The following is a 26,327-nucleotide window of genomic DNA, read 5'->3' on the forward strand; positions in this document are numbered from 1 at the left end:
TAAAAACAAAATCTTTAAGGGCCTAGCTACAGCCAACAAGTTGCAATATCGATACAAAAATATAAAAATTTAATTTTTCAGATTCTCCTGTCGAATCTCTCGGAAGTGTCAAAGATAGAATAGCAAAGTTCGAACAATTCAAAACACTTCCAATTGATCCATCCGTTTCTGGACCGCCTCCATCGGCTCATACGTTGCAATCGGAAGAATATCAGGAAGAGTCAGGGAATGTCGAGTCTGCTTATGATGTTGAAACCGATCGCCGTGACAGTGAGCGGTCATTGAAATCCGAACGGTCAATTCCAGAAATTCACACTTCGCCATCAGAAGAACAACAGTCAGAGCATTTCGAGTCTGCTGAGCACACCGAAGATCAGGGCCGTGATAGCGGACGCTCTCTGAAATCAGATCGTTCAATTCCAGAAGTACAATTCACTGAATCTGATTCAGAGTTGGAGAAGCACGATCTTCACGAAGATAGCCATCTTGAACCAACTGTTGGAATTGTCATCACTCCACATACACCAGTTCCACCAGAACATCCCGATGACAAAGAAGACATTGAAGATGAGCAACCACAAGAACCACTTGAACCATCTGAGCCAGAGCACGTCGCACATGCAGAGTTGAAGGATACACGTGAATACAGCGATGAAGAGCTTGCTCAAGAGCTTTCTCCTTCGGAAGAACATGTGTCAACCGCCGAGATTAAGGATATTAAGTCATACTCTCCAACATCTTCTGATGACGAAAGATCTTCTCAGAAAGGAAAAGTGAGTCCACCGATTCCCCAAGTACGCCATGCTATCTCGCCATCAGTTGCGAGTGAGGTTTTGAGTTCTCATGACGACGAGTTGGCCGCCCATTTTGTGGCTGAGTCATTTGAAAAACATGATGAAGGAAATGTTGAAACAATAGAACAAACTCCAGTTTACAAAGGGCATCACTCGCCCGGGCAGACTTCTCCAATTGTTTCAGAGCATCCACATGCTCAGGAATATGCGGAGAGTGTGACGAGCCACGATGAAGGAGACAATTTGAGTTTGAAGAGCGGGCATGAACCGGAAATCGCTAGGCATTCTGTTGCAAGTGTCCAGGAAGAAGACGATGATGATGATGAAAAGTCAGAACTTGGAGACTTTGCAAAGAAAGCTGGAATGATTGTTGGTGGAGTTATTGCAGCTCCAGTTGCACTTGCTGCTGTGGGTGCAAAGGCTGCTTATGATGCTCTGAATAGAGATGATGATGAGGAGAAACTAGAAGGACACGAAGAAAAGGAAGTTCTGACAACTCAGACTACTATCATGGAATCGCCAATAAGACACGAAGATATTCCATCTCCACATTTAGAAGATGTCACTCCGAAAGTTTCCCATCAGGAACATCCCTATGAACATGTCACCGAGACGACAACTACCGTAACCCGTGACTACTACGAACAACCGGAAGATCACAGAGAAGCATCACCTGCTCCATCGTCACATGTGGAGTCTGAACGTCCAATTTCCGAATCTCCAGCTGTGTCTGAAAGGGAACCATCACACATTGCAACTGAAACTACAACCACAGTTACTCGGGAATATGACCAAGAACCAAAAGCAGATCAATCTTCAGCAAGAGAATCAGTAAGAGATCTTGTATCAGAAGAACATGAACATCCAGCATGTGATTCTGAACGACTCTCGGAACCAGCTCAATCTCCCGAACCAGTTGAGACACATGCAGAGAGTCAATTCTCCAATTTGGTTGAAACCACCACCACCACTGCAGTAACTCGTGAATTTTATGATGAGGACCAAGAAGAACAAGCTTCTTCACGAGCCACCAAGGAAAGGATTGAGCAGTCCCCTGTAGCATCAGAGAGATCTATTGTTTCGACAGAGCATCGTCAATCTCCAACACAAGAATCTGAACAATCACTTGAGCCCACTTCCGAGAAAAATGTTCATACTGTAACTGAAACCACTACAGTAACTCGTGAATGCTTTGAAGAACCAATTGCCTCCGAGCTAGAACACGCGTCTCGCGAGTTTGAACAAGGATCAAACGACTTTAGAAGATCCGTGTCGCCAGTTGATGCTCAAGAACAAGTAGACGTTCCACACTCTCCAGCTCCATCATCTCATGCCGAATCAGAGCAACCAGTTCCAGAATCTCCACATCATATCGTAGAGACTACAACTACAACAACGGTTACTCGTGAATTTCAAGATGAAGAATACCCAAGACCGGAATCACCTGCTGAAATTTTCCCGATCCCATCAAGCGAGCAACAAAGTGAAGAACCACACATTGTCAAGGAAACAACCACTACAACAACGGTCACTCGCGAACTTTACGATGAGCCGGAAAAAGGAAATGTCACATTCTCCCCAGCACCATCTTCGCACGCAGAATCAGAACGACAAGTTCCAGAATCACCAGTTGTTTCTCATCAAGAATACCCACATGTTGTTGAAACGACAACGACCACAAATGTAACAAGTAACATCTATGACGATGAAGACAACGTTCCATCTTCTGAAGATCCAGCTACACAACACTTCCAACAATCTGAAACTTCAGTGCATCGCTCACATCCAGACTCTGTAGAAGAAAGTGACGGTGAAGGCCTTGGAAGTAAGGTTCTTGGATTTGCAAAGAAAGCAGGAATGGTTGCTGGAGGAGTTGTTGCTGCTCCAGTTGCACTTGCTGCTGTTGGAGCTAAAGCCGCTTACGATGCTTTTGAGAAGGATGATGAAGATGATGAGACATCTCATTCTCCCGAATCTCCTGTTCCGGAATATCAGAGTGAACAATACCAAGATGATTCAGCTCAATCTTCTCATACCGATTTCGAACATCACATGCCCGAATCTCCTATTGAGCACGAAAAGGAAACGGAAGAATTCGATCACAGCCATCCAGAATCTCCAGTTCTATCGGAAAAAGAGCGAGAGCATCAAGTTACTTCGGAAACCACAACTACTACCACAGTAACTCGGGAATACAATGATGAACCGGAAGATGAGCAAGAACATCAAGGACCACATTCACCTGCACCATCGTCTCACACTGAAGCAGAACATCCACATATTGTCGAAACAACTACAACTACTACTGTTACACGTGAATTCCAAGAGGAGCCAGAAGAGTTGGAATACAAACAGGAAGACAATTCTAGAAAATCACCATCTTCCCACTCTCAAGAGAATCTTGTCACCGAGACAACAACCACCACCACTGTCACAAGTGAGTACTATGATGAACCAGAACATTTTGAAGAACAAGAAACTGGCAAATCGTCGCCAGCTCCATCATCCCATGTTGAATCGGAACGTCAGGTTCTTGAGTCTCCAGTTGCATCGGATCCGCGTCATGTTATGGAAACTACCACCACAACAACAGTAACACGACAATTCCATGATGATGAAAGCGAGCGATCCGATTCTCCGAATCGAGATGTGGTAGAAGCTCAATCGATTCATTCATCGAATATTGAATCACATCAACAATTCTCCGAGAAAGACGATGATTCGCAGCGAGGCCCATCTCCTGTAAAGTCCGAAGATGAACCTGTAAAACATGAATCATACAAATTCGAAACATCAACCACGGAGACCAGAGAGTTTGATCGACCAGAACTTGATTCAGAAAGACTCTCAGAACCAGCTCAATCTCCAATGGAAGTGTCTCCCATCACCACAGAGGAGAATATTGTGCGGCCTTCATCTTCTGTGAAATCAGAATACGGTTCTGAAGGACATGTTCCAAGTGTTATTGAGACCAAAACCACAACCACAGTAACACGTGAATTCTATGACGATGATCAAGATGAACATGAAAATCAGACACAATCTGAAGAACTTCGTTCATCAATTCCTACCGAGGAAGAAGAACATGAAGGTTCTCATCTTTTCAAAGAGACAACTACCACCACCACAGTAACTCGTGAATTCTATGATGAACCAGAAAATGTTGAAGAACTCCAGGATCCGCAATTCTCACCTGCTCCATCTTCTCATGTCGAGTCTGGAATTCATGCCTCGGAATCACCAGTTGCTCAACAACAAGAAATTCCACAAACTCGCGAATTCCATGAAGATTCGCCAGCAGCCCAATACTTCCACGAAGAAGAATATGAATCTCATGTTCTAACTGAGCAGGCTCCACTTCTCACCGAGCAACAGCATCAACCAGAATCTGGAGATGAGAGTGATGGAGAAGGCCTTGGAAGTAAGGTTCTTGGATTTGCAAAGAAAGCAGGAATGGTTGCCGGAGGAGTTGTCGCTGCTCCAGTTGCACTTGCTGCTGTTGGAGCTAAGGCTGCTTACGATGCACTCAAGAAGGATGACGATGAAGAAGATCAAGAGGAACGTGAATCCTTACTTCGCCAAGAACGATCTATTGATTCCCCACATGCATCAGAACAGTCTCAAATTGAGGAAGAACATGAAAGATTCGAGGAATCCCCAGTGCCGTCTGAGAAGCATCATGTGACTGAGACAACCACCACCACAACAGTTACACGGGAATATTTCGATGAACATGAACCTCTAGTTTCTCAGGAAATAGAAGGAGAAAAGGGTTCACCAGCTGATAGTGAAAAATCGTTGCCACACGTTGTCGAGACTACAACTACAACCACTGTTACTCGTGAGTTTGATAAAAATGATTCGGAATCTCCAGTGCCTTCGGAAAAAGAGCAAGAACCTACAACGGTTTCAAGAGAAGTGTATGAAACAGCAGAAGGTGATGAACCAGAGCACCATTACACAGAAACTACAACAACGACCGTTACAAAAGAAGTGATTGACGATTCACAAGAAATGGGGGATGACGATGAGCCAAAGCAAGAGAGCCCACAGGTAGTTGAAACTACAACAACTACAATGACAAGTCGTGAATATGATGATAATGATGATGAGACAAGATCCGAAGCAGGGGACTCCCATATCACCGAGACAACGAAGACAACGACAGTTGTACGCGAGTTCCACGGAGAGCAACCGGAAGAGACAGAGGAAACAGATGAAGTTGAGGAGTTGCCACCAAAAATTGAAGAAGAAGATAATGTATCTGAATACAGTGAGAGCTCTACTTCCGTGAGCCGAGAAGTTCGACCAGATGAGCCACACATCATTGAAACAACTACAACTACAACTGTTACTCGTGAATATCACAATGAACCTGAAGAAACTTATGATGATCAAAAAGATGCGGCTCCAATTTCATTTTCTCAAGAACATCAAGATGACGACTCCCAAGCTTCACACGATCAACATGATCGTGAAAGCCCAGTCGAGAGTGAGAAATCAGTTAAGCATACCACTGAAACTACTACAACCACAACTGTAACTCGCCAACTGTATGACGATGAAGCTTCTGAAATACGAGGAGAATCTCCAGTAGCTACAGAGGAACATGAGCATGTATCTTCAACAAAATCTGATGATGAATCCGAACAACACGTCCCAAGTGTAATCGAGACTACGACAACAACTACAGTGACCCGCGAATTCTATGATGATCAAGATGAACTTCAACGTGAAGATCACACTCAGTCCGAAGAACGTCGTTCATCAATTCCTACCGAGGAAACAGAACATGAAGATTCTCATCTTATCAAAGAGACAACTACCACCACCACAGTAACTCGTGAATTCTATGATGAACCAGAAAATGTTGAAAAACTCCAGGATTCGCAATTCTCACTTTCTCCATCTTCTCATGTCGAGTCTGAAATTTATGTTCCGGAATCACCAGTTGCTAAACAACAAGAAATTCCACAAACTCGCGAATTCCATGAAGATTCGCCAGCAGCCCAATATTTCCATGAAGATGAATATGAACATCAAGTTCCTACTGAGCAGGCTCCACTTCTCACCGAGCAACAGCATCAACCAGAATCTGGAGAAGAGAGTGACGGAGAAGGATTCGGAAGTAAGGTTCTTGGATTTGCAAAGAAAGCAGGAATGGTTGCCGGAGGAGTTGTCGCTGCGCCAGTTGCTCTTGCCGCTGTTGGAGCGAAGGCTGCCTACGATGCACTAAAGAAGGAGGACGATGAAGAAGATCAAGAGGAACGTGAATCCTTAATTCGCGAAGAACGATCTTTTGATTCCCCACATGCATCAGAACAGTCTCAAATTGAGAAAGAACATAAAAGATTCGAGGAATCCCCAGTGCCGTCAGAAAAACATCATGATCAATCTTCGGCTCTTCCACAAGAATCTGTTAGCCAACCCATTGAAAAAGAATCAAGGACCTTTAATGATGAATCAGAGTTTGGTGTGAAATCTGATCATTATACAGAAGATGATCAAGAATCATTGAAATCGCCAAAGGAAAGTGGGGAAGCTTTTTCACAATTCACAAGCGAGAAAGAACAAGACAGATCGGATTCTCCTATTCACTCCCAGAAAGAAGATATCAGTCAATTCCAGAATGAGAGCTCTCCAGAAGACGTCAAAAGTGAACAACCACATGATGAAGAGAAACCAGATCTTGAACGCCAAGGATCATATTCATCGGGATATTCTCCAAAATCACCAGGAGGATCAATCACTGGATTAGACGAAGAGAAAGCTCTATCAGGTGTTCAAGAGCCAGAAGACAGACCGGAGAATTTCGCTGAATCACATGAGAAAACAGAAGCAACGAGCGACGAAAATCTTTTTGAATCAGACAAATATGCACCAGCATCTCCAGTTCCTTCAGAAGACAGCTCAAACCGCGTTATTGAGACAACTACTACCACTACCGTAACACGTGAGCATTTTGAGCCGGAAGATGATCATTCTTACGTAGTTGAATCTCAAGAATATTCAAGTTCGGGTTCTCCAGTTCCATCGGAAAAATCTGTTGACAGAGTCATCGAGACTACCACCACAACTACTGTAACTCGTGAACATTTTGAAGCTGAGGATGAAATTCCCACAATTGTTGAATCTAGTCATGATGATCAGGCTGCTTCTCCAGTTCCATCCGAAGAAGACGTTCATGAACAGATCCAGACTACAACTACTACGACCACTGTAACAAAAGAACACTTTGTTCCGGATGACGAAATCGATAGCGAACATATGAATGAATCGGATAAGTATGCATCAGGATCCCCAGTTCCATCAGAAGAAGACTCGAGCCGTGTGACAGAGACAACTACAACAACAACAGTCACCCGTGAGCATTTCGAGCCAGAAGACGACCATTCTCCTGTTGTTCAGACTCAAGAATATTCTGCTTCTGAATCACCAGTTCCATCTGAAAAATCAGTTGAAAGAGTCATCGAGACTACTACCACAACTACAGTAACCCGTGAGCACTTTGAAGATGAAGATCATATTCTTGGTCAGCAAGGGGAATCTGACTCTCAAATTCCATCAGAGAGTATCACAAGTGAGAATATGGACCGTGAAACTTCATCATCCCCAGTTCAATCTAACCGTGATGAAGAGTTCGTGTTACCAGCAATTGCACCATATAAACAGCCAACCGAGTACGGACGTGTAGACTCCCATGATGCACCAGCTTCTCCAGCTCCTTCCGCCGAATCCCCTATTCAAGCTTATAAACAAGAGGAATCACAGGAAGCACATTCTCTTGAGCAATTTCAGCAAAGAAGCTCTGTCAGTCACGAGGATTCTCCTGCTGCTCAATACTTCCATGATAATGAATCAGATCACGATTCACCCGTTCCATCGGATCGCGCTCCACTTCTCACCGAGCAACAGCATCAACCAGAATCTGGAGAAGAGAGTGACGGAGAAGGATTCGGAAGTAAGGTTCTTGGATTTGCAAAGAAAGCAGGAATGGTTGCCGGAGGAGTTGTCGCTGCGCCAGTTGCTCTTGCCGCTGTTGGAGCGAAGGCTGCTTACGATGCACTCAAGAAGGATGACGATGAAGATGAAAATCCAGATGAGCAGGAAAAACTTCTGCCGAAGTCTCCCGAACGACAAGTGCTTGTGAATCCAGTAGAACCTTCTGATTCGGAAATTTCGGAAATTGAGCTAGAATATACTTCTCCAAGTCCAACAGAAAAGTCAGAGAGTCAATGTTATACGGAAACAGTTAGAACAACAACTGTAACCCGTGAATATCTTGATGATCCTCAGAGTGTTACAAGATCTCGTTCACCATCAGAACATGACATTTCCGAGCAGTATGCTCCTGAATCGCCAGTTGAACAAGATCCATATGTTGTTGAGAAGACCACAACTGTGATTCGGCAATACCATGATGAACCACCGCAGGAAATTGAAGAACAGACTATTCCAGAAGAAGTCACCGTTCTTCGTGAAGTTTATGAAAGTCCTGAAGGAGATGAGCCTGAACAACATTATATTGAGACAAAAACAACAACTACCATAACAAAAGAAGTTCATGTTCCAGTTGAAGAAGATGTTCAGATCTCCCCTGTGCATTCCGAAACATCAGTTTCTGAGAAACAGCTACCAGCTGATGAGCAACTCGATGAACCAGTAACCGAAAGTACAACGACAGCCACTGTCACGCGTGAACGATATGAAGAACCAGAAGAAGTAAGACCTCCATCTGGATCCGAGGCTGATGATGAGTCCCATGCGCCAAAGTACATGGAGACGACTACAACAACAACTGTAACTCGTGAATATGAAGTATCAGAAGATGAAGATGAGCATCAACAAAGTCAAGTACAGAGAGATGAATCTCCTGCTCCATCAGAGGATTCTGTTAAGCACGTTATTGAAAAGACAACAACTACTACTGTAACTGAAGAACGCTACGAACCAGAAGATTCACATTCTCCAGTTCCATCAGAAGACGATGTTCATGGATTTGTAAAGACAACAACTACTACGACTACAGTAACTCACGAACATTTTGAACCTGAAGATCCCCCTAGCGACGAGCATGTTGTTGAATCGGAAAGGTATGCGTCAGGATCACCAGTTCCATCAGAAGAAGACTCGAGCCGCGAGATTGAAACAACTACCACGACAACAGTAACTCGTGAGCACTTTGAGCTAGAAGACGACCAGGAACACGTAGTAGAATCTCAAGAGTATTCTGCTTCGGGTTCTCCAGTGCCATCTGAAAAATCAGTTGAAAGAGTTATCGAGACTACCACAACAAACACAGTAACCCGTGAGCACTTTGAACATGAAGATGATATTCCTACAATTGTTGAAACAAGTCATGACGATCCGGCTGCTTCTTCAGTTCCATCCGAAGAAGACGTTCATGGACAGATCCAGACTACAACAACCACAACAACTGTGACAAGAGAACACGTTGTTCCGGATGAAGAAATCGATAGCGGACGTATGGATGAATTGGAGAAGTATTCATCAGAATCTCCAGTTCCATCAGAGGAAGACTCAAGCCGTGTGATTGAGACAACTACCACGACAACAGTTAGCCGTGAGCATTTTGAGCCAGAAGACGATCATTCCCATGTTGTTGAGTCTCAAGAATATTCTGCATCGGGATCACCAGTTCCATCGGAAAAATCGGTTGAAAGAGTCATCGAGACTACTACCACAACTACAGTGACTCGCGAACATTTCGATACTGAAGAAGACTATATTCCATCTGAATCTAGAACATCTCATGATGACGGAATCACTGATCAACATGTTCCATCTCAATCTCCAGTTCCATCGGAAGAAGACGACCATGTAACTCATGAACAAATTATTCGAGATGATCCAATTGATGAACAAATCGTCGAATCACATGAATATAAATCAGAGTCTTCAATTCCATCGGAGCAAGATTCTACTCATGTGATTGAGACTGTCATGTCCACTCCGATTACAAGTGAACGTTACGATCCAGAAGTTGAAAAAGATGTTGTAGAATCTGCTGATGACGAAATCGATTCCTCGACTGCTCAATACTATAAATCAGAATCACCAGTTCAAACTGAAAAATCTTTACTTCTTGCTAAACAACAACAAGAATCTGGAGATGAGAGTGATGGAGAAGGATTCGGAAGTAAGGTTCTTGGATTTGCAAAGAAAGCAGGAATGGTTGCTGGAGGAGTTGTTGCTGCTCCAGTTGCCCTTGCTGCTGTTGGAGCTAAGGCTGCTTACGATGCACTAAAGAAGGATGATGATGAGGAAGATCAAGAAGACAAAGAACCTCTCATTGGTGGCTTCCACAAAGATCAAGATCCCATCTCTCAAGACGAACCAAGTGCTGTTGACTCAGAGACACAGGAGCCCGGTGCAACATTCTACGAACCGGAAGAAGAAGACAAGGTTATTACTGATTCTGCAGATTCTTCTGTAGTTCAGGACGAACCTAAGATTGTTTTCCCTGTTGATTCAACACCAGAGCATCATTCAAATGATAGAGAAGAGTTTGAATCCATTGTTAAATCTGAAGGGCCATACATCGTTGAATCGACAGACTATGCACAAACTTCTGCCGAGGAGCCACGCATCAGCTCTCCAGTTCATTCTGATGCTGGAGATGCTTCATCATTCAAACGCCCCGAATCCGTAACAGGAGAGGATGAGAAAAATGCCATTCCAGAAACTTCTGAAACAGATGCCCCATATGTAATTGATTCCGAAGAGTACGAATTCAACAATCGCGATGAACAAAGAATTTCCTCTCCAGCCCATTCTGATGAAGAAGACGAAAATGACGCTGAAGTGATCGATTCAGAATTTTATCGACACAGTCAAGAACAAAATAATGAGGAAGATCCTAGCATTGTTGAATCAGGAGAATACATCAGTTCTGGTCACGGATCCCCGAGACCATTTGAAGATTCAACTACCACAACAGTTCTGAATGTTCATCATGAACCAGCAGCAATTCCTGAACCTGAAGTTGATGAGGAAGAATTAGAACAAGAAAGATCCATCATTGAGTCTGAAGAATACAAAACAAGTTCTCCACTTCCACCAACATCGGTTACTACTGTTGAACATGTTGAACCAGCTGAAATCCATAAATATAGAACCACATCTCCAACTATTGTTACTACAGTCAGCAGTGAGCACTTAGATCGTAATCAAGAACCCTACGTAGTTGAATCTGAAGAATACACTAGAGCTTCCCCACTTGGACCAGAACGTCCCGAATCTCCATCCGGATCCCCGCTCCCACGCGAAGAAGATGACTCACATGTAATTGAATCACATGAGTATACATCATCTCCCGTTCCATCAGAAGATTCTGTTAAGCACGTTATTGAAAAGACAACAACTACTACTGTAACTGAAGAACGCTACGAACCTGAAGATTCACATTCTCCCGTTCCATCAGAAGACGATGTTCATGGATTTGTAAAGACAACAACCACAACGACTACAGTAACTCATGAACATTTTGAACCTGAAGATCACACTAGCGACGAGCATGTTGTTGAATCGGAAAGGTATGCGTCAGGATCACCAGTTCCATCAGAAGAAAACTCGAACCGTGTGACTGAGACAACTACTACAACAACCGTAACTCGTGAGCACTTCGAGCCAGAAGACGACCAGGAACACGTAGTAGAATCTCAAGAGTATTCTGCCTCTGGTTCTCCAGTTCCATCTGAAAAATCAGTTGAAAAAGTTATCGAGACTACCACCACAACCACAGTAACTCGTGAGCACTTTGAACATGAAGATGAAATTCCCACAATTGTTGAATCTAGTCATGATGACCAGGCTGCTTCTTCAGTTCCATCCGAAGAAGACGTTCATGGACAGATCCAGACTACAACAACCACAACAACTGTGACAAGAGAACACGTTGTTCCGGATGAAGAAATCGATAGCGGACGTATGGATGAATTGGAGAAGTATTCATCAGAATCTCCAGTTCCGCCAGAGGAAGACTCAAGCCGCGTGATTGAAACAACTACCACGACAACATTTATCCGTGAGCATTTTGAGCCAGAAGACGATCATTCTCATGTTGTTGGATCCCAAGAATATTCTGCTTCTGGATCACCAGTACCATCTGAAAAATCAGTTGAAAGGGTCATCGAGACTACTACCACAACTACAGTAACAAGTGAGCACTTTGAACATGAAGATGAACATGCTCAGCTTCATGATACTGTTTCATCAGAGAAAACATCTTCAAGTGAACCAGTTGAACAGACTTTGGAGGAAGCTGATATTACCGAAGAGACTCATCAACGTTTCTCCGCTGAAGATGAACATCAGCCAACCTCAACAGAAAAACCAGTTCATGGATTTATGGAAACCACATCTACCAGCCACACAGCTAGCCATGTTGAACTTGAGCATAGGGATGATGACGATGAAAGTGGTGGAGAAGGATTCGGAAGTAAGGTTCTTGGATTTGCAAAGAAAGCAGGAATGGTTGCTGGAGGAGTTGTTGCTGCTCCAGTTGCACTTGCTGCTGTTGGAGCAAAGGCTGCCTACGACGCTCTTAAGAAAGATGACGATGAGGAAGCCACATATGATCTTGATAGAGAACACGGTTCATATGAATCTGCTGAGCTTCAACGGCCAACTCAACAAGTGGAGTCCCGCCAAGAAGATTCCGAATCCGAAGGATCATTTGTAGATCACGGAGAAGATTCCCAACATCTTCCAGTTCAATCCACAGAAGCTGCATTCAAACTGTCATCTGAAGATATTGCTGAACAAACTGCTGAGAAATTGGTATCGGAAGTATTTGCTCCACTTGACAGAACTCTTATTGAATCTGAGCAATATCGAGCTTCAATTGAATCTCTCAATAGAAGATCTCCGGTTGAACCAAAGAGAAGTGTTGAAGATCTGGCATCCGAAGCACTTCAAAATGTGACCAAGATTAGTTTTGGTCATGCGGATGAATCCGATGATAAGCATGATGGTGATAATGACGGTGAATGGAAAGTTTATGATCGTCATGGAGAAGTTCTAGAAGAATTTTCTACTCAACTCACAGATGATGTCATTCAAGAAGCTGAAGGAGACGCCACAACTCATATAATGATGACTCAAGCTGAATATTCACCAAGAAGATCCAAATTCTTAAAACAAGAGAGCTGCCAGGAAATTTCCAATGAACCAGAAGTCGATTATTATTCGGATCTTCAAGAAAAACTGAATATCTTGGCTGGAGAGAAGAACAATCTTCATGCTCTCGTGGAAGAGGAACCTTCGAGCAGTGCGTCTGATCAACTTGATGTAATCCATGAATCTGATCAGGAAGCACACCTTGAACAAGAGCATCAGCAGGAAGCAGCAGCTCAGAAAGAGCAGGACGAGAAGGAAGAAGCTGCTGAATACACTGCCACACTGTTGGTAGATGATGTACTTCAACAGGTTGTACAAGAAATTAACGAAGAAGACGACGATAAGAAAACTATGACTTCAACTTCTTATCTAACGGCAACAGAAAAAGACGATCAAGAGTATGACACTTGTGTAACATCTCAGGACGACACGTATGAATCCGCCCAAGGCTGGACTTCTCAAGATTCAGAATATACTACAGCAACCAGTCAAGCACCAAGCCGCCTTAGCGACTCTGATGCTGAGCTGACTGCTCGCGATCACGATCAAGAACGACAAGAGACGTCGACTCCACAAGCGATCCTTTCGCCTGTGGATTCTGACCGACATTTTACAGTTCAACAGGACTTCGAAATGCCTGTAATTCGGGCTTTCGATCCTGACGATTTCATGCAAACTACAGCTAGATCCACACCAGATGTTGCTCTTCAGGTAACTATCGAGGAAGAGGATGAGAGTGATGACAAGCTGCCAATCAGTCCAAGTGGAATTCTTCTTCCACCAAAACACGATCCAGGACGTCCAATTTCCCCAGTGCCACCAAGAAAATCAGATGGAACAATGCAGAAGGAAGGAGATCATTTCGTATTTGTTAGAGAAGAGGACACAATTGCTGAACCAACACCACCACCACAACCCGCAGAACCAGAACAACTTGCCGAATATGAAGCCACAAAAGAATCAGAACATCAACAAATCACAGAAGGAGACGTGCCGCAAGAGGAAGAAGAAACGGAGATGAGGCGACAGGAGACCGAACGCATCCATAGTTTAGCCATGGAGGCGTCGTCCGATCTCGGAAATAGCGAGTCTTCACGTTACTCGCGACAGCTATCGGACCTGTCGTCGTCGGCGGAAAGCCATGCGGACACTGTGATCCGTGTTGAAAGTGAACGAAGTGGATCAAGTGATTCATTGGAAGTTGTTAGTGTTATCAGTGCAGGGAAGGATGCACAAATGTCTGAAAAGTCCCTGACTCCAGAAGATCCTGAGAAACCAACTGATTCAGTGCAAGAGCATCAACAAAAAGATCAGGAACAAGCTGAAGCAGAAGATCAAAGGGAAGCAGAAGATCTTGGTTTTGAAGTCTACGATGCTGATACGGAAGAACAAAATCAACAGTTAGAAGAACTGGAAACTGTTGAAGAAGAGCCAGAAGACTCTGATTCACTGAACGAAGGAGGAAATCATTCATCTGGACATTCCTCTGTCGGAGTTCCAGCTGATACTCTTGCCATGATTGGCAAGTATCGCCATCAATCAAGTGACAATCTCTCATTAACATCACTTCAAGAGTTTGAAAGGCTTGAAAAAGAAGTAGGAGCTCGTGGAGATGGTTCACTAACAAGATCTGAAATTGAATTGCTTGTTGCCGGAAGATTGAACAAATCAGGAGAAGGATCAGTCAGCTCACTTGCTGAGTTCGAACGCCTCGAAAAAGAGATGACCGAGAATCAATCCCCACCAGAAGATGTTATGATGCTTTCTGATATTCGTGAGGAATCAGAAGCAGAAGATATGAGCATTCGAGATGATGATGAGGAAGATGCAGAAGGAAGTGATACAGAATTGAAGAGCAGACCAGTACAGGAAGAAGATCTCAGAGTTATCACACCAATTGCTCCATCACCAACTGATTCTCTTGATCATGCAGTTGATGCCGTTCAGATGCAATATCTCGAGACAAGCACCGACTCTTTGGAGCCAACGTTCCAAGAAATTGAAGTTGAGCAACGTCCAGAAAGTGTTGAAGACACATCACTAACTGAGTATGAGGTCATTCCACGCGTCATGGAGGCCAGCACCACCGACTCGCTAGATGGAACTGCAACTATTGAGAAGGTAGGTTCTAGTTAAAAATACTTAATAAAGATACAAAATAAAAATTGTTTTACAGGACTCTGTGCTCGAAGGCGCCAGCCAAGGAATTGAATCAACTCAATCTACACATGGACTCCTCTCCGGTGACACAATGGGAACAGTGGTCACTGATGATGATCGAGATTCTTTGGATGGAGAAATGTCGAGCATGCTTCAATCCTATCCAACTACACTTACCACATTCCAAACAACAGTTGTCGGACCAGATGGCTCTCTTCAGACCATTTCAAGACGTGTTGAGACAAAGGTAGGGCAGGATTTTAAGAAATTTGTTGTAGTATGAGATTTGCAATAATGTTTCATGTTCTTCATATAATTAAGTTCGTAATTTGCTGTCTAATGGATTTGGAATTTGTAGACTGTTAAAGACAGTTTTCAGTATTAAATAAATTCCCTATAGAACCCTACAAAGAATAATATCAAAGCCAATTTTCAAATATTTTTCTTATTATCTGCTCTGAGTGAACTTTACTTTCCAAGAAAGTTCGAAAAGTTTAGGGTAAAAAAACTTTTCAAAATCTCGAAATGGTTTTGTGCAATAATGTTTTTAAATTGTATCTATTCCAGGTCACCGACCCATTAGTGTCCCACGTTACATTTACTGGAACAGAAAGCCAAGAACGGCTTGACCAACTACCGGATGATGAACAATTTGAGACTGTGGATACCGAAGGAAATGTGACAAGAACCACGTTCCATCGGGAGCACGACCAACAGCAACCACACTTTTAAGGTAAGAGAAGTATCTTGAATTATCATTAAAAAATTTTTGAATCACCAAAAAAATTCTGAAAACTTACACAGATCTTAAATAAATATATTTCAGAGTTCATCGCCAAACATCACACCCACTTCAAATATAACTTCTCAAATATATTCCACTCAACACAACATTTAGTTCTCTTATATTCTAATACATTCCATATTTTTTGATCCCACAATTTACCAGTTTTCACCCCCTAATCCAGTGACTTGAGCTTACAGTATTTTTGTTTTTTTTCCATGAGCTTTTAATTTATTTTTTATTTTTCAAAAAAGATCCAATCAGTAAATACAATTTCTTCGCCCCAAAGAATTTGTATTTTTTTATAGAAATTTGAAATGATATTCAAGATGCCCCAACTTGAATATCATTCAATAGCTTTCCATCATTTAATTTTCTGAAAATCGCCCCAATTTTCAGACAATTTCAGAAATGTTTCAAGCTTTATCTTTAACTTTTCATGTTTTAAGCTTTCATCTGCCCAACTTCTACCAATATTTCAATGATTTTCTCAGAGTTGTTAGCCCCAAACATCTTCTGAATTATTATAGAAATTTTTTTCAGTAATTAACTTCTACCATTTCCCATCATCTTTGTTGTATTTCGTTTTTAGTCTACGCGGTTTTCCTTTTTTTTTAATTTTAGAGCTCTAAATGTAAAAGTTCTTTACAAAAAACAACTAGTCACTCTAAAAATGCGCTCCCCATTTCCATCTTTTCATGTTTTTTTTTCTCATTTTTTCGTTCAATTATTGATTTGAATTATTCATTTGCTAATAAAGCTTTGCTTTAATAATATAAAAATTATTTCAAGTAACAAAAACATTTAAACTTAAAAACTATAAGACAGCTTCAATTTCAGACAAGTTTCACATTTTGTCTTATGTTTAAATTGTATAAATTTTACAATATTTATGTATATGTTTAAGAGTATTTTCTGCAAAAAAAAACATTGTAATATTTTGACTGTCATCCAAAATTTTATTTAATATTTCCGAAACAGTAATTTTTTAAATGTTTACAATTGTCAAAACGCTCCAATCAGTATTCCAAAAATTAGTACTTTAGCAAAGTACTTCAGCAACGGACTTTAGCAATTTCAGACCGTTTTTATTACTCTGGATTTTTAGAGGATTTTACAATTTGTCGTGGCACCACGGGTGTGGCGGCGACCGAGCCTTTAATCCGTGACGAAGAGTGACTCGAGATCAGAGAAAGAGTTTGTATAGTCTGGAAGAAGCGGTGTGGCAGTGCGGATGAATGCAATCGTCTGGCTCACGAGGAGACTTGTATTGTGTAGCAACAGAACAAATGTATAAATATTATTTTATATGTAATTAGAAGAATTACAATAAAGAAGTGGAGAGAGAGGGATAACGTAGGGGAAGTCGGAGAACTCCTTGGTTATCGGAGCTTGTCGGAGTCTCTTTGGGTATCAGAGCACGTACAGAATAACAGTATGGGGGCAACATAATAGAGAAGGGGGATTTGTCGGGGAGAGCTGTGCTACGCACGACCGTTCGGCACGAGCGCAGCAGGAGAGACTGAAGTGGTGGCGTCCAATGGCTGCTTATCCTGTTGTTGGTTGAGTCACCGCGCAGTGAAAGCACTGTGCGTCAGAGCAGTCTTGCATTGTCTTACGTCGAAACCTCGTCCAAGAGATCTCTCATGAGATCGGAGGACGAGACATTGTGACATGGCGAGACAAGGGTCGAGCCAGGTCACAACACTCCGGGGGGCCGCATGAGTTGCGACAGATGACCAGTCCTGGAAGTCAGCACAAAAGTCCGTAGATCCCAGTACGACTGGCAGTCTGCTATATGAAGCTCGCGTGCACCGGTCAAGGTCTTTGAATACCATGGGAGTCGACGGAATCCACTGGTGGACTGTTGGATCAACTATCGTGCACTTAATTGGCGTCTGAATTGGAGTTACTGTGTGCAACTCCATAGTTTGCGTCCGTAGAGGGTAGTTCCTATTAGATAGGGTCAAAGTCTTCATGTCTTTTGTATGACTTGGAGCTACCTTACCCGGCTCCATAGTAGGTGTCTGCAAAGGATCGTAACTGATCGTGAGTGTATTGATCTTCACTCGTTTCAGATTCTCTGATTCCAACACTGGACAGGTCCTCGGTGCTGGATAGACAAATGAAGCGAATGGAGAAGTCTCTAGCAATTTGCCAGAAGGAAGATGGATTCTTGTCGATTTGGACAGGAATGTCGTCATAGTCGTCATTGTTGGGAGTTGTCATTTGAGTTGTGGTAACTGTCTGTTGTCTAGAATGATTTGTTTTATTGCCGGTTACCACCCGGCTGGTCGCGAAAATACGGGATGTATCTCGGTTTGTCTGCTGTCGCTGGGAAGTTGCGAACGTCTCGGTAAAATTCCTTCAGTCTACATCCTGCTGGATGATGTCTTCCGGAGCAGTAGGTGCACTTCAACGTCGAGTAGCACATCGATGAGGAGTGTCTTTCACCTGCACAAACAGCGCACCGGTTGTCGTTCGCGATGAATCGTCTGACTTCGAAGCTCGCAAGCGGGCATCTCAGAAGGGTATGTCCGACACCGCAAATTTGGCAGTTACGGTCCATCATTTGTCTGTTAACGGGAAATGTGTATTGAAGCCTTGTCAAGTCTGGACCTGGTCCTGGCGTCCAATGCGTTTCATACCCATCGTGCTCTAGAGTAGCTCTTAGAGCTTCTGACATTGTAATTTGGTGACCTTCGGTCACTGTTGGAGAAAGCTTGTTGTTCTTGGGTCTGTCATTGTCTGGTGTATGAGTCTTGAAACCTTTGTTGTTGTGTCTATTTTGATTTCCCTGGTTTTGGTTGTAAGCCATCACTGGGATCTCTAGTCCTTCTTTCATAGTCTTTGGTCTAGCTGATTCGTCATCTTCTTGTCCTCTCATGTCTCTGATGCATTTCATTCTTTGCAGGTAGCGTTCGGAGGCAGAGACGACGTCTTGTAAGGACAGAGTTTTCTTTTCGTCGCTCATTTGGTCGGTGAAGTTCTTCATGATTTCGAACGGCATCTTGCCAAGAACGTCGGAGATATCACTCTTATCCATTTTATGGATGTTGATGGCTCTCATTTGTCTGAAGATCTTTTGGAACATAATAATGTCCCTTCGGATTGTCTTGAAATTAGTCTCGTCAAATCTGAGCTTTTTAAGCTGTCCTTTGAGGTCCTTTGCCAGATCTACTTTTCCGTAGTTCTGGTACAGAAGCTCCATAGTCTCTTCAACACAACGCTGAGCATCTCTCGTATCCACCATGGTGTTTTTGGCTTCATCCGTGAGACACGATCGTAGGATGTTTCGTCTTTGATGAGGCGTGAGTGTCTCATTGTCCATCACTGTTTCGACAAAGTCGAAGTAGAAGCTGTTGAAGTTGTCAGGGTTTCCATCAAATTGTGGAAGGTCTTTGAGAAGCTCCTTAACATTTGTCACTTTCACCGGGACAAACGTGACATCATTTGTTCTTGGTGAATTAGTGGTGTCTTGAAGTCTATTCGTATTGGTTGGCGCGAACGTCAGTCTATTGTGAGGTGTAGAAGAGGCTGGGTATCTGATGGGACTCAGATTTAATTCTTCTCTCAAGTTTGGAGACGTTGTGCTTTCACATTCGTTCGTCTTGTGAGTGGTCGCATAGCAGTTGAGGCATCTGCCTGTAGCTAAGCACACGCGTTTAATTGCTCTGGGATCCGCGTCGCAGAGCCAAATGTTATGGTCTTTAGAGCAAACTGGACAACAATCAGTGGAACGATTACTGCTCATGTCTCGCAGGATTGGTCTGGGTACTGGAATATCTCGTCTTGGTGCTGCAAGAGCTGTCGGAATAATTTCTTCTCGAACTGGGAGAGTTGGAGTCTCCCTGTTCTCGTTGTTCATATTGTCTGTAATATTTAGTTGTCTTTGTACTTGTTGGAGCTGCGCTTCATCTTTTTTGAGACGTTGCGCAGTCTTGTCTTGAAGTCGAAGAGTATTATCTAACGTCATCTGTGCTTCGAGAATTTCTTCTCTCAGCTTTTTGAGTTTCTCTGCTTCGTCTGCGGTATGCGTCTGCGGAATAATAGTCGGTTCAGATTTGTCTTCCTGGTCACTGTCGTGGTCATATTCTTGTGTCGGGATTGGAGTCTCGTTGAGGGCTTCCTCATGATTGTCACCTGATGGTATGTCATCGTCTTCGAGGTTCGGAGCATTGAAAGTCTGATTAAGCTCTCTTTCAATGATGCCTCGGTCTAGTTGTTCGTTGTAGTTAGCGTCGAAAGTGGTGAGGACTTGCTCCACATGAAGGCGTGTCTCGTTAAGTTTGTCTGATAAATCTTTGAAAATGGTAAGCGTACCTGCTACTGTTTCATCCGCGTACTGTTCCAAATCCTTCGTATCGATACCACGCTGCTTGTCCTTCTCAATGATTGCGAAGATCTTCTCGGTCATCTTGTTCGGCAGTAGCAGAAGTTCGGCAAGTTTTGCTCTGATTTGTAGGTGAATGTCTTGCAAAGCTTCAATGTAGTCTTTGTCTTTGCTAGTCTTTGTTAGTCTCAAACCACTCTTTGAGTGATTCGATGTGTTGTCTGATTAGATTAATAGATCTCGTTACTGATGTTTTAACACCTCTCAGTTTGGTGGCTGGTGATCGCTCGTCGGTCTGTAGGTTGGATGGGAAACCGTTCCCGTGTCCTGTAGACTTCCGAGTCTTTGTGGGAGAATTAGTCGACATTATTAGTTATCTGCAAATCAGTGGTTTAATTATAAGAAAGAAGTACTGAAGTGAAGAGAAAAAAGGTGAAGAAGTATGTGTCAAGTTGGATGAATTAAGTAAGAGACTTAAATGATATAAATTGGGAGGGAGAGACGGAATGGAGGTAAATAGGGGAAGTAATGACCCAATATGGGTGGGGGGAATATTAAATATTACCTAATATAGGTGAATTTTTAATTATTCCTTTGGTAGAGGAATGTCGGTGAGGGCTAAGAGTTCCCTGTATTGTAGGTTTTTGGGCCAAGAGTTCCCAGGGTAAAGAGTCCCCGTACAAATGAAAGGTTTTAAGGATTGGATACCTAGGGTTAAGAGTCCCCACACACTGAAAGGTTTTAAGGAATTTTTTGAGGATTCCTAGGGTTAAGAGTCCCCACACACTGAAAGGTTTTAAGGAATTTTTTGAGGATTCCTAGGGTTAAGAGTCCCCACACACTGAAAGGTTTTAAGGAATTTTTTGAGGATTCCTAGGGTTAAGAGTCCCCACACACTGAAAGGTTTTAAGGAATTTTTTGAGGATTCCTAGGGTTAAGAGTCCCCACACACTGAAAGGTTTTAAGGAATTTTTTTGAGGATTCCTAGGGTTAAGAGTCCCCTGTAGAGTAATGAATGGAAGGGAATGTCCGGGGCTAAGAGTTCCGCCGGCATTGGGGGGAGAAGCTACTGTGTGTGGCCAACCGTCAGGGACACCTAGTTGGGAGTGCTGACCACTACACTAAAGGAAAAGGAATAGTCTTTGCGTCTGGTAAAAAAAAGAAAAGGAAAAAGAAAAAAGGGGAACCAAAACAAGTAGTCCAAACTCCACTCGAATTGTCCGCCCAAGTTCTTGTTTGACACCGCATAGTCATGCCTGACCATGCATAGAGTCGCCAAAGTCTCCTCTGGCCTGAGGAAATCACCGAAAGTTGCCACTCAATGTAGATCTTCTTTCTTCTTCGCCGATGATTGGAGGGTAGCTAGTCCTCCGTCTAAGGGTTTTTTAGTATGTATCGACCCTTTCGGTGTCTATTGCTAGATCTTTGGATAGTCTTGTCTCTTGAAGGTGTCGTCGAAGAACCCGGCGTCGCACCACAAGCCCGCGAACTTGTGATACTAAACAGTCAGGCGCAAAAACTCGTAGTCTTTTTGCTAAACAGCGGTACAGAGGCACGTACAGTGTACCCTGCGAAGTATAAAAATAAATAAATAATTAGTCGTTATGTATCCGCGCCAGCCAGTCTTCATATGCCAAGTCATAACATATGAAAGGTAAAAGAAATAAAGTCGAGTATGTCTTTGAATCCATGAATGAATTGTGCTACAAGGAGCTCTACAAATGTAGAATTTTTTAGTCTTTAAGTCGGCGTGAAGAAGCTTTCAGTCTTTGGTTATTAAATATCTGTTTATTTTAACAAGATAGACAAGTAACAAGTGGGCCCATAACAAAAACTAAAAAGTGGAATGGGAATGTCGGTGGATTAAAATAATCGTCTAGTTCCGACGACCTTTACGGCCGTGGATTTCCTCCTCAGTTGGTGGGTTTGGGTACCTCTCGTTGAAGTCGGGATGGTTGGAGAAGACCCGTCTCGAAGATCCCCCTTCGTTGCGTCTCTTCTTGGGACCGTCGTTCTCATCATCCGGAGAACTCGATCTCTTCTTAGTCGGTGAATCCGAAAGGCGGATTGTCTGGGATGATGGTGGTGGTGCCCGAGGGCGTGATGGGAGTCGGAATGTACGGCAGAGCTCCGAGCAATTGGTCCTCCGAGACCGTATACTCATTAGTTCCCGGAGTCTCGGAGATGTCGACATCCATAGAGTCTGTGGTCTGGCTTTGGCGGGATTTCGGCTCTGAAAATAAAGAAAAAATAAACTAACTGTTACTAAGTTGAGCTCGTAGCGACTGATATCCATTTTAGGAAGTATAATTTTTTTAGAGTAATAAGTTTGTAGAGTAAATAGGATGGGGACGTTGATGAATAGGGAAGGTGGGGGTGACTTGAAGTTTGAGCTGGGCTCCACGTACACGTAAAGTGCCAGAAAAAATTGGTCGTGACCCTCCCTACTAGTCCTCTCTCTCATAAAAAAAATAAAGGGGATTTTTAAAGGAAAATTAGGAAATTTATAGAAATTTTAATTAATTTTTGTTAAATTATTTTATTTTAACTAAATTATTTTATTTTAATTAAATTATTTTATTTAATTAAATTAGTTTATTTTAATTAAATTATTTTATTTAATTAAATTATTTTATTTTAATTAAATTATTTTATTTAATTAAATTATTTTAATAAATTATTAAATTAATTATTTTAAGTTAAATTATTGGTTTTTAATAATTTTTGATGAGAAATATGAAAATTAAGGGAATTTTTAAAGAAAATTAATATAAATTTGATAATTTTGATTAAAAAATTTAGGAAGTGTGGGATTTTTTGGATGAAAATTAAATAAATTATGGAAATTTATTAATTTTTTAATCGAAAAAATTGGGAAATGGTGAATTTTTTAAAGAAATTTATATTAAATTATTGAAATTTAATAATTTTTTATGAGAAATTGGGAATTTTTTGAAGAAAAATTATATAAATTGGAAAATTTAATAATTTTTGATAAAAAATTGGGGTGAAAGGGGGGGGGGGATTTTTAGAATTTTTAAATAAAATTTTAATTTTTTAAGGGAATTTAATAAAATTTTTTAAGTTTTTAATTGTCGCTAGCTCGTCTTTTTGTCTTTATACCTGATAGTGGTCTCGGATAGTTCAGCTGTGAGTGTGCCAATCGGCTCATTTGGAGTCTTCGGGTTTTTGTGCTTTTTTGGAGGCATGGCTTAGCGGTGTCAACTGGAAACATTGAATTATCATAATTGTCGATATTCAAGAAGAGACAAGCAAAAAAAGCACGAAAATTTAGTCAAAGAGATTAAAATTTTAAGATTTTCTAACGAAATTGTATAAAAAGTTCAAGAGAAAATCGAAAAATTTCGTCGGGAAACACAAAAAAGCTGGCAACGATGACGAACGAACGCGTCGCGCGCCTCTTTGAAGTGTTGTTGTTGTTGTTGTTGTGACCGCGACGCGTACGCGACGCATACGCGACGCGCACGCGCCGCCCGCTGGGGGGGGGCGAACACGTCAGAAACAAACAAACAAGTCGGAAACAGACAATTTGACAGACAAAGAGCAAATCGAATGCGTAGAGTCGGAAAAAAATACTTTCAGAACCAGATAATCACTCCTACATAGAGAAAATGACTATTTTATACTGGAATTCTCTGAAAATAATAATTTCCAGGTACAGAGAATCGAATCTACGAGGAGAAACGACTCTTTTCTACTGCGGAATGTCTTTTTTGTTAATAGATAACTAGTCTCGAGTACTCTCCCGGCCTAAACTTAGAAAACCGGGCAAGCGAATTGGATTTGTGTCTTGGGCTTCGAAAACGTGCTGGTAATCAGCGGTTTTTAGTCTTTTCTTCCAAAACGCTCCTCCAATTCACTCAAACCAATTGAAACACCATTTCTAGAGAAATGATGCAACAATCAGCCATGATCGGTCGATGCACCATGTCGTGGTGCATCGCACCACGGGTGTGGCGGCGACCGAGCCTTTAATCCGTGACGAAGAGTGACTCGAGATCAGAGAAAGAGTTTGTATAGTCTGGAAGAAGCGCTGTGGCAGTGCGGATGAATGCAATCGTCTGGCTCACGAGGAGACTTGTATTGTGTAGAGCTAGCAACAGAACAAATGTATAAATATTATTTTATATGTAATTAGAAGAATTACAATAAAGAAGTGGAGAGAGAGGGATAACGTAGGGGAAGTCGGAGAACTCCTTGGTTATCGGAGCTTGTCGGAGTCTCTTTGGGTATCAGAGCACGTACAGAATAACAGTATGGGGGCAACATAATAGAGAAGGGGGATTTGTCGGGGAGAGCTGTGCTACGCACGACCGTTCGGCACGAGCGCAGCAGGAGAGACTGAAGTGGTGGCGTCCAATGGCTGCGTATCCTGTTGTTGGTTGAGTCGCCGCGCAGTGAAAGCACTGTGGGTCAGAGCAGTCTTGCATTGTCTTACGTCGAAACCTCGTCCAAGAGATCTCTCATGAGATCGGAGGACGAGACATTGTGACATGGCGAGACAAGGGTCGAGCCAGGTCACAACACAATTTGCAGATTAACATAAAAACTCAATTTTAGCAGCATCTGAAACAGTTACAACTTTTTGTTTTTTGAAACAATTGAAACACAATGCAAAGGAATAACCGCTGTGACCACTATCCAAAATTTTATGAAAGTTTTCTGAAACAGTAATTTTTCTGATTATGCAATTATTAATGATTAAAGCTTTAGATATTCAGAAAATTTTCTCTCTCTATTAACGCCACTTTTATTGTCGACCATTACTATTGCTGATCTGACTTTCATCTAAAATGTTATCTAGACTTTCTGAAACAGCAAATTTTCAAAATGCTTCATTTTCAAATCTTATTGATTAGTTGTCCTTAAATTATTTATACGAATACTCCTATACTCCAGAAATTTCAGCTAACTTATAAACTCTAAACTTTCAGAGAAGTTTAGAACTCACAGATTAACTTCAACTCTTAATTTTCAGCTTCTAGTTTCAGTTTCTAGAGTTTTTGTAACTTTTTCAGTTTCTTGCCCTATATCATTGAAATAGTCCATTACAAATTTAAACATAGTCTAGTTTTAGTTATTTTTAGAAATAGTAAGTTTTTGTAACAATCAATTGTTTGTTGAAGAAGCTAAAACTAGATCCATTCGATGCGAAAACTGATCTGACTTGCTTCTGAATTGTTATCTAGATTTTCTGAAACAGCTTTTTATTTAAACTTTACATGTTTCAAAACAATTAAATTAGTTGTCCGTAAATTTTTTATTTGAATATTTAAAAACTCCACCATTCAAATTATTTTATATAGTCGAGATTTACAGTAAACTTTACCAGTATGTACTAAAAAATTACACTATGAAATGAATTTATCTGGCTGTACTCATTTTCTTTGCTGAGAGACTGTTCATACCTCGATTCAAAATTTTATTCAGATTTTCTGAAACAGTAATTTTTTAAATTATATAATTTCCAAAACATTCTGATTGGCCCTTCTGTCTCCCATCCAATCATTCTGCCATTCAATTCTCTTTCATTTCCCACCCACGTTTGCCTTCTCTCCTCTCTGATTTTTCCTTAGAGTTTCAGTGTAATGTCTTTCTTCAATCTGCCATCTTCATCATCACAACATTCAGGATCCACGAGAGAGCTCTCAAACTGAGAGACGCAGACACTATCATTTTTTGTTGGGAAGCTTCAGTTATCCCGATGAGAGATAGATGAAGCTCAATGGCTATTTCTTAGATACGCAGATATCAGGTTGGAGTTCATGAAGAAGATCTGCTGTGAGGATGAGCCGCCAGCCAACCGATTATTTAGCACTAGTCAGCACTGAAGCAAAAATTTTTTTTTGAAGTTTTTTTGTACATTTTCAACTTTTCCATAAAATAGTAAAACTTTTAATTGTAAATTGTTAACCGTTTCATCTTATTTAGTATTTCTTAAAAATAACTTTCTCATTAAAATTTTAGATTATTGCGGATACAAAAAATAATCGGTAAAACTTACTTTTTAATTCAAATTTTGAGGCCGTGGTCGGTGATGCTTTTCAAATTTCAAAATTACCACATCAGATAACAATTTGTTTTTTTCACGATT

General features: G+C 41.7%; 2 protein-coding genes and 10 non-coding genes across 12 annotated transcripts in view; 6 read left to right on the top strand and 6 right to left on the bottom strand.

The window, feature by feature from the left end:
• The window catches only part of unc-44, a gene marked incomplete at both ends in the record, with an annotated part of 29,301 nt that extends 12,650 nt beyond the window's left edge, over window positions 1-16,651 (top strand). Inside the window, 4 exons of the mRNA NM_001380249.1 lie at window positions 82-15,056; window positions 15,112-15,342; window positions 15,663-15,828; window positions 15,922-16,651. Of these exons, the coding sequence (NP_001367345.1) occupies window positions 82-15,056; window positions 15,112-15,342; window positions 15,663-15,827 (15,371 nt within the window). The remainder of the gene's footprint in view (window positions 1-81; window positions 15,057-15,111; window positions 15,343-15,662; window positions 15,829-15,921) is intronic.
• On the top strand, window positions 15,436-15,456 carry 21ur-5573. The gene has a single exon (NR_055091.1).
• Window positions 16,652-16,793: 142 nt separating the features above from the next.
• Window positions 16,794-16,814, bottom strand: 21ur-12493. The gene has a single exon (NR_055092.1).
• A 3,457-nt stretch (window positions 16,815-20,271) lies between these two features.
• Window positions 20,272-20,292, top strand: 21ur-11105. Its single transcript, NR_131534.1, has one exon.
• Window positions 20,293-21,985: 1,693 nt separating this feature from the next.
• C46G7.5 (Transposase) lies at window positions 21,986-23,439 on the bottom strand. The gene is made up of 2 exons (NM_001038314.3): window positions 23,336-23,439; window positions 21,986-22,445 (listed from the first exon to the last, which is right to left on the bottom strand). Exons 1-2 carry the CDS (start codon window positions 23,419-23,421, stop codon window positions 22,376-22,378), a joined length of 156 nt encoding a protein of 51 aa, NP_001033403.2. The 5' UTR covers window positions 23,422-23,439; the 3' UTR covers window positions 21,986-22,375.
• A 950-nt stretch (window positions 23,440-24,389) lies between these two features.
• C46G7.111 lies at window positions 24,390-24,565 on the top strand. Its single transcript, NR_131535.1, has one exon. It is a non-coding gene; the product is annotated as an Unclassified non-coding RNA C46G7.111 (non-coding RNA).
• A 271-nt stretch (window positions 24,566-24,836) lies between these two features.
• On the bottom strand, window positions 24,837-24,857 carry 21ur-11480. The gene has a single exon (NR_055093.1).
• Window positions 24,858-24,980: 123 nt separating this feature from the next.
• 21ur-13544 lies at window positions 24,981-25,001 on the bottom strand. The gene has a single exon (NR_055094.1).
• A 367-nt stretch (window positions 25,002-25,368) lies between these two features.
• Window positions 25,369-25,389, bottom strand: 21ur-8703. Its single transcript, NR_055095.1, has one exon.
• Window positions 25,390-25,609: 220 nt separating this feature from the next.
• Window positions 25,610-25,630, bottom strand: 21ur-9309. Its single transcript, NR_055096.1, has one exon.
• Window positions 25,631-26,139: 509 nt separating this feature from the next.
• 21ur-11542 lies at window positions 26,140-26,160 on the top strand. The gene has a single exon (NR_055097.1).
• On the top strand, window positions 26,143-26,163 carry 21ur-12530. The gene has a single exon (NR_055098.1).
• Window positions 26,164-26,327: the final 164 nt, after the last annotated feature.

The sequence above is a fragment of the Caenorhabditis elegans genome, chromosome IV (assembly GCF_000002985.6).
Source record: "Caenorhabditis elegans chromosome IV".
NCBI lineage: Eukaryota > Metazoa > Nematoda > Chromadorea > Rhabditida > Rhabditidae > Caenorhabditis > Caenorhabditis elegans.